Source organism: Electrona antarctica (assembly GCF_951216825.1).
Source record: "Electrona antarctica genome assembly, contig: scaffold_309, whole genome shotgun sequence".
In the NCBI taxonomy this organism is placed as follows: domain Eukaryota; kingdom Metazoa; phylum Chordata; class Actinopteri; order Myctophiformes; family Myctophidae; genus Electrona; species Electrona antarctica.
In genome coordinates, this window is record NW_027638762.1 from 124,748 (window position 1) to 138,983 (window position 14,236).

The 14,236-nt window shown below is 48.3% G+C and overlaps 1 protein-coding gene across 1 annotated transcript in view; it reads right to left on the bottom strand.

The window, feature by feature from the left end:
* LOC306917730 (actin filament-associated protein 1-like 2) overlaps window positions 1-14,236 on the bottom strand; it is a gene marked incomplete at its 5' end in the record, with an annotated part of 59,714 nt that overhangs the window by 23,515 nt on the left and 21,963 nt on the right. Inside the window, 4 exons of the mRNA XM_079530632.1 lie at window positions 925-1,069; window positions 7,099-7,244; window positions 7,622-7,833; window positions 10,576-10,680. Of these exons, the coding sequence (XP_079386758.1) occupies window positions 925-1,069; window positions 7,099-7,244; window positions 7,622-7,833; window positions 10,576-10,680 (608 nt within the window). The remainder of the gene's footprint in view (window positions 1-924; window positions 1,070-7,098; window positions 7,245-7,621; window positions 7,834-10,575; window positions 10,681-14,236) is intronic.

Consider the following 14,236-nt stretch of genomic DNA (forward strand, 5'->3'; position numbering starts at 1 on the left):
AGCATAATTTCATACAGAATGATTGATCAGGGCCGATTCCATTTCCATTCTTTGGGGTCAGGATTAGATTGAAAAAGAGACCTCTTCAAGTGTATAATACATATGGCCTCAGAGCCCATTTCAAGGTGACACAGACGCCATCTTGGATAGTGCTATGATATAATACGCTCCCAGCCTGTGGGGCGGCATTCCCAGCCTGTGGAGCGACGCTCCCAGCCTGTGGAGCGACGCTCCCAGCCTGTGGAGCGACGCTCCCAGCCTGTGGAGCGGCGCTCCCAGCCTGTGGAGCGACGCTCCCAGCCTGTGGAGCGGCGCTCCCAGCCTGTGGAGCGGCGCTCCCAGCCTGTGGAGCGGCGCTCCCAGCCTGTGGAGCGACGCTCCCAGCCTGTGGGGCGACGCTCCCAGCCTGTGGGGCGACGCTCCCAGCCTGTGGGGCGACGCTCCAAGCATGTGGGGCGGCGTTCCCAGCCTGTGGAGCGGCGCTCCCAGCCTGTGGAGCGACGCTCCCAGCCTGTGAAGCGGTGCTCCCAGCCTGTGGAGCGACCCTCCCAGCCTGTGGAGCGGTGCTCCCAGCCTGTGGAGCGGCGCTCCCAGCCTGTGGAGCGACGCTCCCAGCCTGTGGAGCGACGCTCCCAGCCTGTGGAGCGACCCTCCCAGCCTGTGGAGCGACGCTCCCAGCCTGTGGAGCGGTGCTCCCAGCCTGTGGAGCGGTGCTCCCAGCCTGTGGAGCGATGTGACAAATTGCTGCTAAATACCCCCGGGCATCCGGGGTGTTAACTCCTGAAAGATCTAACCTCAGGGTCAGAGGTACCTCAGGGTCAGAGGTCAGAGGTACCTCAGGGTCAGATGTCAGAGGTACCTCAGGGTCAGAGGTCAGAGGTACCTCAGGGTCAGAGGTCAGAGGTACCTCAGGGTCAGAGGTACCTCAGGGTCAGCCGCTATAGATGCCACATCGTCGTACAGCTCGTCAGCTGATTGGTGGAGAGACGGGAGGTTGTCCATGCTCTCAGCTGATTGGTGGAGGTTGTCCATGTAGGCGTTGGGCTCCGAGAACCTCCTCTGCATGAGGCTGCACACGCACACACACACACACGCACGCGCACGCGCGCACGCACGCACGCACGCACACACGCACGCACGCACACACACAAAAACAAGCGTTAGAGGAGGTGTCACTAATGTTTTAATAATACACAAGTTTGTAAATGTGTTAAAATGTGTTAAACTAATTTATTTAACATAATACAAACTACAAATGTCTTCCAAATCATGACAGTTTTCTGAAAAACCTCATGTTTCTATGTCAGTGGTTCTCACAGGGTTAAAACCTCATGTTTCTATGTCAGTGGTTCTCACAGGGTTAAAACCTCATGTTTCTATGTCAGTGGTTCTCACAGGGTTAAAACCTCATGTTTCTATGTCAGTGGTTCTCACAGGGTTAAAACCTCATGTTTCTATGTCAGTGGTTCTCACAGGGTTAAAACCTCATGTTTCTATGTCAGTGGTTCTCACAGGGTTAACACCTCATGTTTCTCAACCGTCTGGGCCTCTAGAGGCTGCTGAGCCAGGCTGACGGTTAGCTCAACCGTCTGGGCCTCTAGAGGCTGCTGAGCCAGGCTGACGGTTAGCTCAACCGTCTGGGCGTTAGGGGTGTGGTCTCACTATAACGATGCCTTGGCGGCGGTAGGGGGGGTAGGGGTGTGGTTAGGGGTGTGGTCTCACTATAAGGAGGTCTTGGCGGTGGTGTGGTTAGTGTGTGTGTGGGCCTGGCTCACAGGGTGTAGTGATGCGTCTAGTGCAGCACACTAGAGAGACGTTGCATGTAGGGATGCATGTGACCCCCCTCCCTTAGTTCCTGCCGCTGGCCAACCCATTCTGGGTAAAGGAAGCAGCGAGCATAAGTCTTCCGAGGTCAGTACATAGCCTCTCCCTCACCAAGACTCCTACTGTGCCTCCACGTGGCAACGCACGGTAACTGGCATCTCACGAGGCTAGGCTAAACCAGTAGGGGATCTCGGAGCAGCAGTGGTCCCTAGAGGTGGGGTGTGCAGGCCCACATCAAAGTGGACACGCCCTGGCACCTCACCAACCACTGCCCCACTGGCATGTGGGTAAGCCCGGGGGGGTGTATGGCTACGGGAGTAAACCCCGAATGAAAAACCTGTGTTCTGGGGATTCACATTGGGCAGGATACCGACAGACCGGATCTCTGGCAGTCCCCTGCAACTCCAATCAGGATACCGACAGACCGGATCTCTGGCAGTCCCCTGCAACTCCAATCAGGATACCGACAGACCGGATCTCTGGCAGTCCCCTGCAACTCCAATCAGGATACCGACAGACCGGATCTCTGGCAGTCCATCCCAGTCAGTCCCCCCCCCCCCCCCAGTCCCCTGCCCCCCCCCCCCCCCCCAGTCCCCTGCAACTCCAATCAGGATACCGACAGACCGGATCTCTGGCAGTCCATCCCAGTCAGTCCCCTGCCCCCCCCCCCAGTCCCCCCCCCCCCCCCCCCCCCCCCCCAGCAACCCCAATCAGCAGAAGGTCGTCATGATTATCATGCCACTGGAAGAAGCTGGTCGGAGCCAAGACAGTGAGAGTAGGTACTGCCCCCTGGGTGTGAGAGTAGGTACTGCCCCCTGGGTGTGAGAGTAGGTACTGCCCCCTGGGTGTGAGAGTAGGTACTGCGCACCCCTACGCTCACTTTAATCTACTCTCTGCGCAGGCCCATACTCCTCCCCCCCCCCCCCCCCCCAACCCCTTACAAAGCCCTGTGGCGCTGGGGAAGGGCGGTGGGTGCAGGTCAGGATGTGACTGGGAGCACCTAGCCCAACCCTACACACAGGCGGCATGGGAGTGATGGTCGCTGAGGCATGGGATGGAACAGCATGTCTCTTCGGCAGCTTCCTATGCGACTGAGCAGCCCCGCTCTGCTCACCCCGAAGTGGGAGAAGCCTAGAAAAGGTGGCCCAAAAATAGCCTGTTCCTCCTCAACCCGGACAGCTTACCGCTGCTGACGGGTCATCCCTTTTCTGCGGTCGAAACACAAAAAAGAAGATACCCCTTACTTTGGCAACCTGGAATGTACGCACCCTCTTAGACCAACCCAAGGAATCCACCCGTCCCCGCAGGAGAACAGCAATGGTTGCCCATGAGCTGAGAAGATACAATGTGGACATAGCAGCTCTCAGCGAAACCCGCTTTCATGGTGAGGACTCTCTAACAGAGGCAGGAGAAGGTACAAGGTACAGGAGAAGATACAATGTGGACATAGCAGCTCTCAGCGAAACCCGCTTTCATGGTGAGGACTCTCTAACAGAGGCAGGAGAAGGTACAAGGTACAGGAGAAGATACAATGTGGACATAGCAGCTCTCAGCGAAACCCGCTTTCATGGTGAGGACTCTCTAACAGAGGCAGGAGAAGGTACAAGGTACAGGAGAAGATACAATGTGGACATAGCAGCTCTCAGCGAAACCCGCTTTCATGGTGAGGACTCTCTAACAGAGGCAGGAGAAGGTACAAGGTACAGGAGAAGATACAATGTGGACATAGCAGCTCTCAGCGAAACCCGCTTTCATGGTGAGGACTCTCTAACAGAGGCAGGAGAAGGTTACACCTTTTTCTGGAAAGGTCTTCCCCCAGATTCTCGCCGCCTCCACAGGGTAGGTTTCGCTGTGAAGACCTGTCTGCTTAAAAAGCTCCCAGAAACACCAACAGGCATCAGTGAAAGGTTGATGACGTGGCGGATTCCCCTCTTGAAAGGACGACATGCAACACTCATCAGCACATACGCACCAACCCTGGATGCCAGTGAGGACTTGAAGGACTGCTTCTACAGCTCGCTGGACTCCGTCATCCAGAAGACTCCACCCAACGACAAACTCCTGCTAATGGGCGACTTCAACGCTCGTGTGGGCTCTGATTACGGGCTATGGGAAGGCGTACTTGGCAAACATGGCATCGGCAAGCTGAACGACAATGGTCTCAGACTACTAACACTCTGCTCAGAGCACCACCTTGTCATCACCAACACCATCTTTCAGCAAAAAAACAAACTGAAGACCTCCTGGCAGCATCCAAGATCCAAACATTGGCATCTGATAGATTATATAATCACCAGAAAGTCTGACCAGAGAGAGGTCCAGATCACCAGGGCTATGAGGGGGGCAGAATGCTGGACGGACCACAGAATGATTCGGTCAAAAGTCAACCTGGAGATCCTCCCGCAGCACCGCAAACAGGCCTCCAGCAAGAAGCTTGATTGCAGTGCCCTTAAATCCCTCACAGCCACCCACCACCTAAGAGGCCGACTTGCAGATGAGCTGTACAAGATCCCAGAGAGCCCTACCATCGAGGACACAAACGCTGCCTGGAACACATTGCGTTCATCCATCTACCGTGCTGCCGAAGAGTCAGTGGGATTCACCAAAAAACGTCACCAAGATTGGTTTGATGAAAATGCACCTGGCATTCACGACCTTCTCAAGGCAAAACACGAAGCACATACCAGCGCTCTAGCCAACCCTCAATCGGAAGCCCTCAGGAAAAAACTGTCAACTGTCAAAGCGGAAGCTCAAAGAGCCCTTCGGCAGATGGAAAATGACTGGTGGGTGAAGAAGGCGGAAGAAATCCAATCTCTCGCAGACATCAACAACACACACGGCTTCTATGACGCCATCAGAACCATCTATGGCCCTCAGAGTAGAAGCATTGCACCAGTCAGATCTGCCGATGGCACCACCCTCTTAAAGGATCAACAACACATACTAGAACGTTGGGCAGAGCACTTCTGCACCCTATTAAACCAGAGCAACCCCACAGACACAACCATCCTGGATGATCTCCCAAGCTTCCCCCCTGTTCCCTCCTGTTCCCCCCTGTTCCCTCCTGTTCCCCCCTGTTCCCCCCTGTTCCCCCCTGTTCCCTCCTGTTCCCCCCTGTTCCCTCCTGTTCCCCCCTGTTCCCCCCCTCTCCCAAGCTTCCCCCCTGCTCCCCCCTGTTCCCCCCTGTTCCCTCCTGTTCCCCCCTGTTCCCCCCTGTTCCCTCCTGTTCCCTCCTGTTCCCCCCTGTTCCCTGATCTCCCAAAGCTTCCCCCCTGTTCCCCCCCTCTCCCAAGCTTCCCCCCTGTTCCCCAACTTGATGAGGTTCCTGAATTTCATGAAGTTAAGAAGGCGATCAAATGTCTTAAAAACAATAAAAGTGCAGGTTCAGACTCCATCCCTGCTGAAGTATTCAAGTGTGGAGGTTACCTACTCCAACGCCGACTACACCAACTCATCTCTGCCATCTGGACAACTCAGACTGTCCCACAAGACTGGAAAGATGCCACCATTATCACAATCTATAAAAAGAAAGGTGATAAGTCCACTTGCGACAACAGCAGAGGTGTGTCACTCCTGTCAGTTGCAGGCAAAGTTCTGACAAGGATCATGTTCTCTCGCCTGGCGACACACATCTCAGAGAACATCTTGCCAGAAACCCAATGTGGTTTCCGTAAGGACCGCAGCACAACAGACATGATCTTTGCCGCCAGGCAAATACAGGAGAAATCCAGAGAACACAAACAAGATCTGTTTATGGCTTTCATTGACTTGTCGAAGGCTTTCGACACAGTAGACCGAAAGCTTCTCTGGAGCATACTCAGCCGGTTTGGGGTCCCACCCAACTTCCTCTCCATCCTCCAACAGTTCCATGATGGCATGCAAGCCAGGGTTCGAATGGGTGGACAACTATCTGACCCCTTCGACGTCAAGATTGGAGTAAAGCAAGAATGTGTTTTAGCTCCTGTCATTTTCAATATATTCCTCACAGCAGTTACAATCATCACCCATAAACGTCTGGAGAACACGGATGGAGTCAGCATTAGTTTCCGCCTGGATGGAAATCTATTTAACATCCAACGCCTCCAGGCATACACAAAGACTACTGCCCTCCAAGTCCGCGAACTCCAGTATGCGGATGACTGCGCGCTGATTGCTCACTCCCCTGAGTCCCTTCAGCATGCCCTCAATGTGGTAGCTGCCACGTACAGAGCGGTCGGTCTTCAAATTAATATCAAGAAGACACAAATAGTCCACCAACCAAGCTCCACACACACTCCCACACCATTCTTCTATATTGACAACACCCCTCTGGAAACGGTACCACACTTCAAGTACCTCGGCAGCATCCTTTCCGACAGCTGTAATGTTGATGCGGACATCCAAGCCCGCATCAACCTTGCCTCCGCCGCGTTTGGTCGCCTAAGGTCACGGGTCTTCACCAACAAAAACTTGAAGGCCTCAACCAAGGCAGCAGTTTACCATGCAGTATGTGTGTCCACACTACTGTATGGTGCGGAAGCCTGGACACCATACAGACCCCTAGAGGCCTTTCACATCCGCTGTCTACGAAGGATCCTGGGCATCACATGACCTATGAGGAGATCTACAAACGCACCAACTCTTCCAGCATAGAGGTGAGTCTGGCACGCAGACAGCTCCGCTGGTTAGGTCATGTGATCCGTATGCCTGCAGTCCGGTTACCTCGACAGGTCCTCTACGGCCAACTCCAATCCGGCCAGAGGTCTGCAGGAGGACAGCGAAAGCGCTATAAGGACCACATGAAGGTGCTGCTCAAGGACTGCAACATTCCACCCTCCAACCTGGAAAGGACAGCAGCAGACCGAGACATCTGGCGCTCTTTCTGCCTCACAGGTGTTTCCCACCTGGAGGCCAAGACATCCCTGAGGCGCGCAGAGAAGCGCAGGCAGCGGCATGAGCGCGCTGCAAGACCTGTCCAACCAGGTTCAACACACATCTGCCCCACATGTGGACAAGGTTGCGGATCAAGAATTGGTCTAAACAGCCACATGAGGGCGCATGAGCGCAACAAGCGCTGAAACCCCCCACCCCCAGGAGATATGAAGTCATCATCGACAACGATGGACTGCCATAAGCAAAGCAAGGTTAGGGGTGTGGTTAGGGGTGTGGCTAGGGGTGTGGTTAGGGGTGTGGTTAGGGGTGTGGTTAGGGGTGTCGTTAGGGGTGTGGTCTCACTATAACGATGCCTTGGCGGCGGTAGGGGGGTTAGGGGTGTGGTTAGGGGTGTGGTCTCACTATAAGGAGGTCTTGGCGGCCGTGACGATGCTGCAGATCCTGTCAGAGTTGACGTAGTCGTAGGTTAACTCCTCAGGGTCCGTCCTGGTTCCGGTCTGGGACAGCAGGAGACCCAGCCAGTGGCCCAGCTCTACTGAAGACCTGGCCTGGGGAGGGGAGGCATTCACTTAGACTGGAGAGGAGAGGAGAGGAGAGGAAAGGAGAGGAGAGGAGAGGAGAGGAGAGGAGAGGAGAGGAGAGAGACGCACCACTGGCTAAAGGACTACAGGGTTGTAGTTCTACAGACTGATGCTAAAGGACTACAGGGTTGTAGTTCTACAGACTGATGCTAAAGGACTACAGGGTTGTAGTTCTACAGACTGATGCTAAAGGACTACAGCGTTGTAGTTCACCCCAGCGCGGCTAGCTGCGTGCCGTAGAGGCTGATGCTAAAGGACTACAGGAGTGTAGTTCTCACCTCCAGCGCGGCTAGCTCCGTGCTGTAGAGGCTGATGCTAAAGGACTACATGAGTGTAGTTCTCACCTCCAGCGCGGCTAGCTGCGTGCCGTAGAGGCTGATGCTGAAGGAGTACAGGTGTTCGGGGCTGGGGTCCGGGAGGACGCTGCAGCCCTCCAATGGGAGGGCCGGCTGGCTGACCTTGCTCCGCCCCTTGTCCTGGTAGAACCACAGCTGTCCGTCTCTGATCTGACACCAGCGAGCTGTCCAATCACTGTTGACCCGCACTCTGAGGTAGCCTGCAGGGGGCGCACACACACACACACACACACACACACACACACACACACACACACACACACACACACACACACACACACACACACACACACACACACACACAGTTAGCTGGCCAGATTGTCCCTCCCAGGGCGCCGCGGACAAAGCCAACTCTTGTCGTGACAAATCATGACAATAAACACAATGTTTTGGGCCAAACAAAGAATTAGAAAGTAGAAAAAACAGCAGGTTCTTTGTATTTTTTTGTTGTTGTCATGATTTGTCACGACTCGAGTTGGCTTCGTACGACGCTTAAAAGGTCTTTAAATAAATACTTTTTGAAATGTCTACGAGGAAAAATGCATTGGGATTCATTTCCTGGGCCTGGCGTTGTCATGAAAGGGGGCGGGACTGTGACGCTCTATAGTGCACTGATGCAGCAAAGAGAGAGAGAGAGAGAGAGAGAGAGAGAGAGAGAGACAGAGACAGAGACAGAGACAGAGACAGAGACAGAGACAGAGACAGAGACAGAGACAGAGACAGAGACAGAGACAGAGAGACAGAGACAGAGAGACAGAGACAGAGAGAGAGAGAGAGAGAGAGAGAGAGAGAGAGAGAGACAGACAGACAGACAGACAGACAGACAGACAGACAGACAGAGAGAGAGAGAGAGAGAGAGAGACAGACAGACAGACAGACAGACAGAGAGAGAGAGAGAGAGAGAGAGAGAGAGAGAGAGAGAGAGAGAGAGAGAGAGAGAGAGAGACAGCGTCACTGTCTGCAGTGCAGAAGCTCTCAATGTTTTAACTATAATACTAACTAGAAAAAGTGCCCTTCTGGGCACAGGTCTCCACCAGGAGGATAGGAGTGTGTGTGTGATGTTTGGCAAAATGTTTAGGAGCAATATAAATGTGTGTGTGTGTGTGTGTGTGTGTGTGTGTGTGTGTGTGTGTGTGTGTGTGTGTGTGTGTGTGTGTGTGTGTGAGAGACGCGGCTTGGCCTGTTGTAGCGCCACCATGAGGCTGATTTGAAAACTGTCAATTGGCATTTCTTCCAAAGCCTAGTGGGAATATGCATGCACAGTTTCACCACAATCGGACGCTGCGTTTAGTAGTTGTGGCGATTTGTACAAAACGGGTACAAAGCGGGCTGCTCCTGAAAAGTTTAGAAGCCAATCGTAGCCAATGAGGGTGGATTATGAGAAATCAAACAAACCCGTTTTGATCACATGACTATGAAGAGCATGTGTACAGATTTGCGTGACATTTGGATAAAATATGGAGTAATATTAGAAAATGTGTTTTACATATGTCGGCCTCCTGGTGGCGCTATAAAGAGCAGATGTGAAAAATTCCAGGCAAAGGTTTTTCCTTGGCCTCTAGGGAGTTGGCATACAAAGTTATCCACAGATCCGTGCAGTTAGAGGTAAAAACACTTTTCGGCCAGTTATAGCGCCACCATGAGGCTGAGTTGAAAATGTTCATTTGGCATTTCTTCCTCGGCTTATTGGGAATGTGCATGCACAATTTCACGGAAATCACACGATGTGTTCATGATTTGCAGCATTTTGTTTGAAACGGAGCACTAGTGCGAACTTTGGAAGCCAATCTTAGCCAATCAGGATGGAGTCTGAGAAATCTGTAAGATCCGTTGCGTTGAAGGGCTCTAGAGAGCTCTAGAGTTGGCTCTAGAGTTGAAGGGCTCTAGAGAGCTCTAGAGTTGAAGGGCTCTAGAGAGCTCTAGAGAGCTCTAGAGTTGAAGGGCTCTAGAGAGCTCTAGAGAGCTCTAGAGTTGGCTCTAGAGTTGAAGGGCTCTAGAGAGCTCTAGAGTTGAAGGGCTCTAGAGTTGAAGCCATTCAACGCAAAGTGATGCCATTCATCACTCAAAGTGATGTCCAAACATCACATTGCGTGATGTTCGGACAAAATCTGTAGGTGTACTGTCCAAAAACTTGTTTTGCACAAAGCGGCCTCCTGGTGGCGCTATAACAGGCCGTTCTGGAAATTTTGGGGCAGAGGTTCATCGTTGGCTTCCAGGGAGTGGGAGTGCAAAATTTGGCATCGACCGGGTTAACGGTGCCAGAGATTAGCTGTTCACAGACGGGCGGACGGACGGACGGACGGACACACACACACACACGGACGGACGGACGGACGGAGTGCAAAACATACTCTCTCCCCATGCCTTCGGCCTGGTGGAGACAAATATACACTAACTAAAAGATGGAGTGCCACTCTGTGCCACACTGTGGTAACCGTGGTTACCTGAGGTGTTGACGCATGTCTCGGGTTACTGTGGTAACCGTGGTTACCTGAGGTGTTGACACATGTCTCGGGTTACTGTGGTAACCGTGGTTACCTGAGGTGTTGAGGTTACTGTGGTAACCGTGGTTACCTGAGGTGTTGACACATGTCTCGGGTTACTGTGGTAACCGTGGTTACCTGAGGTGTTGAGGTTACTGTGGTAACCGTGGTTACCTGAGGTGTTGAGGTTACTGTGGTAACCGTGGTTACCTGAGGTGTTGACACATGTCTCGGGTTACTGTGGTAACCGTGGTTACCTGAGGTGTTGAGTTTACTGTGGTAACCGTGGTTACCTGAGGTGTTGACACATGTCTCGGGTTACTGTGGTAACCGTGGTTACCTGAGGTGTTGAGTTTACTGTGGTAACCGTGGTTACCTGAGGTGTTGACACATGTCTAGGGTTACTGTGGTAACCGTGGTTACCTGAGGTGTTGAGTTTACTGTGGTAACCGTGGTTACCTGAGGTGTTGACACATGTCTCGGGGCTCTCCAGAGACATGGGTTTCTTCTTGCCAATGTTCATCAGGTTGCTGAACTTCAGCCCAGCGCCATACTTCTTCTTCACTGGTGGATTAAAGAGGATTATAGCGGATTATACACTTCACTCTGAATTAAAGAGGAACAGTTAGTTCTGTTCATACTTCTATAGTGGATTAAAGATGAACAGTTCAGTTCAGTTCATACTTCTATAGTGGATTAAAGAGGAACAGTTCAGTTCAGTTCATACTTCTATAGTGGATTAAAGATGAACAGTTCAGTTCAGTTCATACTTCTATAGTGGATTAAAGAGGAACAGTTCAGTTCAGTTCATACTTCTATAGTGGATTAAAGAGGAACAGTTCAGTTCAGTTCATACTTCTATAGTGGATTAAAGATGAACAGTTCAGTTCAGTTCATACTTCTATAGTGGATTAAAGAGGAACAGTTCAGTTCAGTTCATACTTCTATAGTGGATTAAAGATGAACAGTTCAGTTCAGTTCATACTTCTATAGTGGATTAAAGAGGAACAGTTCAGTTCAGTTCATACTTCTATAGTGGATTAAAGAGGAACAGTTCAGTTCAGTTCATACTTCTATAGTGGATTAAAGAGGAACAGTTCAGTTCAGTTCATACTTCTATAGTGGATTAAAGAGGAACAGTTCAGTTCAGTTCATACTTCTATAGTGGATTAAAGAGAAACAGTTCAGTTCAGTTCATACTTCTATAGTGGATTAAAGAGGAACAGTTAGTTCAGTTCATACTTCTATAGTGGATTAAAGAGGAACAGTTCAGTTCAGTTCATACTTCTATAGTGGATTAAAGAGGAACAGTTCAGTTCAGTTCATACTTCTATAGTGGATTAAAGAGAAACAGTTCAGTTCAGTTCATACTTCTATAGTGGATTAAAGAGAAACAGTTCAGTTCAGTTCATACTTCTATAGTGGATTAAAGAGGAACAGTTCAGTTCAGTTCATACTTCTATAGTGGATTAAAGAGGAACAGTTCAGTTCAGTTCATACTTCTATAGTGGATTAAAGAGGAACAGTTCAGTTCAGTTCATACTTCTATAGTGGATTAAAGAGGAACAGTTCAGTTCAGTTCATACTTCTATAGTGGATTAAAGAGAAACAGTTCAGTTCAGTTCATACTTCTATAGTGGATTAAAGAGGAACAGTTCAGTTCAGTTCATACTTCTATAGTGAATTAAAGAGGAACAGTTCAGTTCATACTTCTATAGTGGATTAAAGAGGAACAGTTCAGTTCAGTTCATACTTCTATAGTGAATTAAAGAGGAACAGTTCAGTTCATACTTCTATAGTGAATTAAAGAGGAACAGTTCAGTTCATACTTCTATAGTGGATTAAAGAGGAACAGTTCAGTTCAGTTCATACTTCTATAGTGGATTAAAGAGGAACAGTTCAGTTCAGTTCATACTTCTATAGTGGATTAAAGAGGAACAGTTCAGTTCAGTTCATACTTCTATAGTGAATTAAAGAGGAACAGTTCAGTTCATACTTCTATAGTGGATTAAAGAGGAACAGTTCAGTTCATACTTCTATAGTGAATTAAAGAGGAACAGTTCAGTTCATACTTCTATAGTGGATTAAAGAGGAACAGTTCAGTTCAGTTCATACTTCTATAGTGGATTAAAGAGGAACAGTTCAGTTCAGTTCATACTTCTATAGTGAATTAAAGAGGAACAGTTCAGTTCATACTTCTATAGTGGATTAAAGAGGAACAGTTCAGTTCAGTTCATACTTCTATAGTGAATTAAAGAGGAACAGTTCAGTTCATACTTCTATAGTGAATTAAAGAGGAACAGTTCAGTTCATACTTCTATAGTGGATTAAAGAGGAACAGTTCAGTTCAGTTCATACTTCTATAGTGGATTAAAGAGGAACAGTTCAGTTCAGTTCATACTTCTATAGTGAATTAAAGAGGAACAGTTCAGTTCATACTTCTATAGTGGATTAAAGAGGAACAGTTCAGTTCAGTTCATACTTCTATAGTGGATTAAAGAGGAACAGTTCAGTTCAGTTCATACTTCTATAGTGGATTAAAGAGGAACAGTTCAGTTCAGTTCATACTTCTATAGTGGATTAAAGAGGAACAGTTCAGTTCAGTTCATACTTCTATAGTGGATTAAAGAGGAACAGTTCAGTTCAGTTCATACTTCTATAGTGGATTAAAGAGAAACAGTTCAGTTCAGTTCATACTTCTATAGTGGATTAAAGAGGAACAGTTCAGTTCAGTTCATACTTCTATAGTGAATTAAAGAGGAACAGTTCAGTTCATACTTCTATAGTGGATTAAAGAGGAACAGTTCAGTTCAGTTCATACTTCTATAGTGAATTAAAGAGGAACAGTTCAGTTCATACTTCTATAGTGGATTAAAGAGGAACAGTTAGTTCAGTTCATACTTCTATAGTGGATTAAAGAGGAACAGTTCAGTTCAGTTCATACTTCTATAGTGGATTAAAGAGGAACAGTTCAGTTCAGTTCATACTTCTATAGTGGATTAAAGAGAAACAGTTCAGTTCAGTTCATACTTCTATAGTGGATTAAAGAGAAACAGTTCAGTTCAGTTCATACTTCTATAGTGGATTAAAGAGGAACAGTTCAGTTCAGTTCATACTTCTATAGTGGATTAAAGAGGAACAGTTCAGTTCAGTTCATACTTCTATAGTGGATTAAAGAGGAACAGTTCAGTTCAGTTCATACTTCTATAGTGGATTAAAGAGGAACAGTTCAGTTCAGTTCATACTTCTATAGTGGATTAAAGATGAACAGTTCAGTTCAGTTCATACTTCTATAGTGGATTAAAGAGGAACAGTTCAGTTCAGTTCATACTTCTATAGTGGATTAAAGAGGAACAGTTCAGTTCAGTTCATACTTCTATAGTGGATTAAAGAGGAACAGTTCAGTTCAGTTCATACTTCTATAGTGGATTAAAGAGAAACAGTTCAGTTCAGTTCATACTTCTATAGTGGATTAAAGAGGAACAGTTCAGTTCAGTTCATACTTATATAGTGGATTAAAGAGGAACAGTTCAGTTCAGTTCATACTTCTATAGTGGATTAAAGAGGAACAGTTCAGTTCAGTTCATACTTCTATAGTGGATTAAAGAGGAACAGTTCAGTTCAGTTCATACTTCTATAGTGGATTAAAGAGAAACAGTTCAGTTCAGTTCATACTTCTATAGTGGATTAAAGAGGAACAGTTCAGTTCAGTTCATACTTCTATAGTGAATTAAAGAGGAACAGTTCAGTTCATACTTCTATAGTGGATTAAAGAGGAACAGTTCAGTTCAGTTCATACTTCTATAGTGAATTAAAGAGGAACAGTTCAGTTCATACTTCTATAGTGGATTAAAGAGGAACAGTTCAGTTCAGTTCATACTTCTATAGTGAATTAAAGAGGAACAGTTCAGTTCATACTTCTATAGTGGATTAAAGAGGAACAGTTCAGTTCAGTTCATACTTCTATAGTGAATTAAAGAGGAACAGTTCAGTTCATACTTCTATAGTGGATTAAAGAGGAACAGTTCAGTTCAGTTCATACTTCTATAGTGGATTAAAGAGGAACAGTTCAGTTCAGTTCATACTTCTATAGTGGATTAAAGAGGAACAGTTCAGTTCA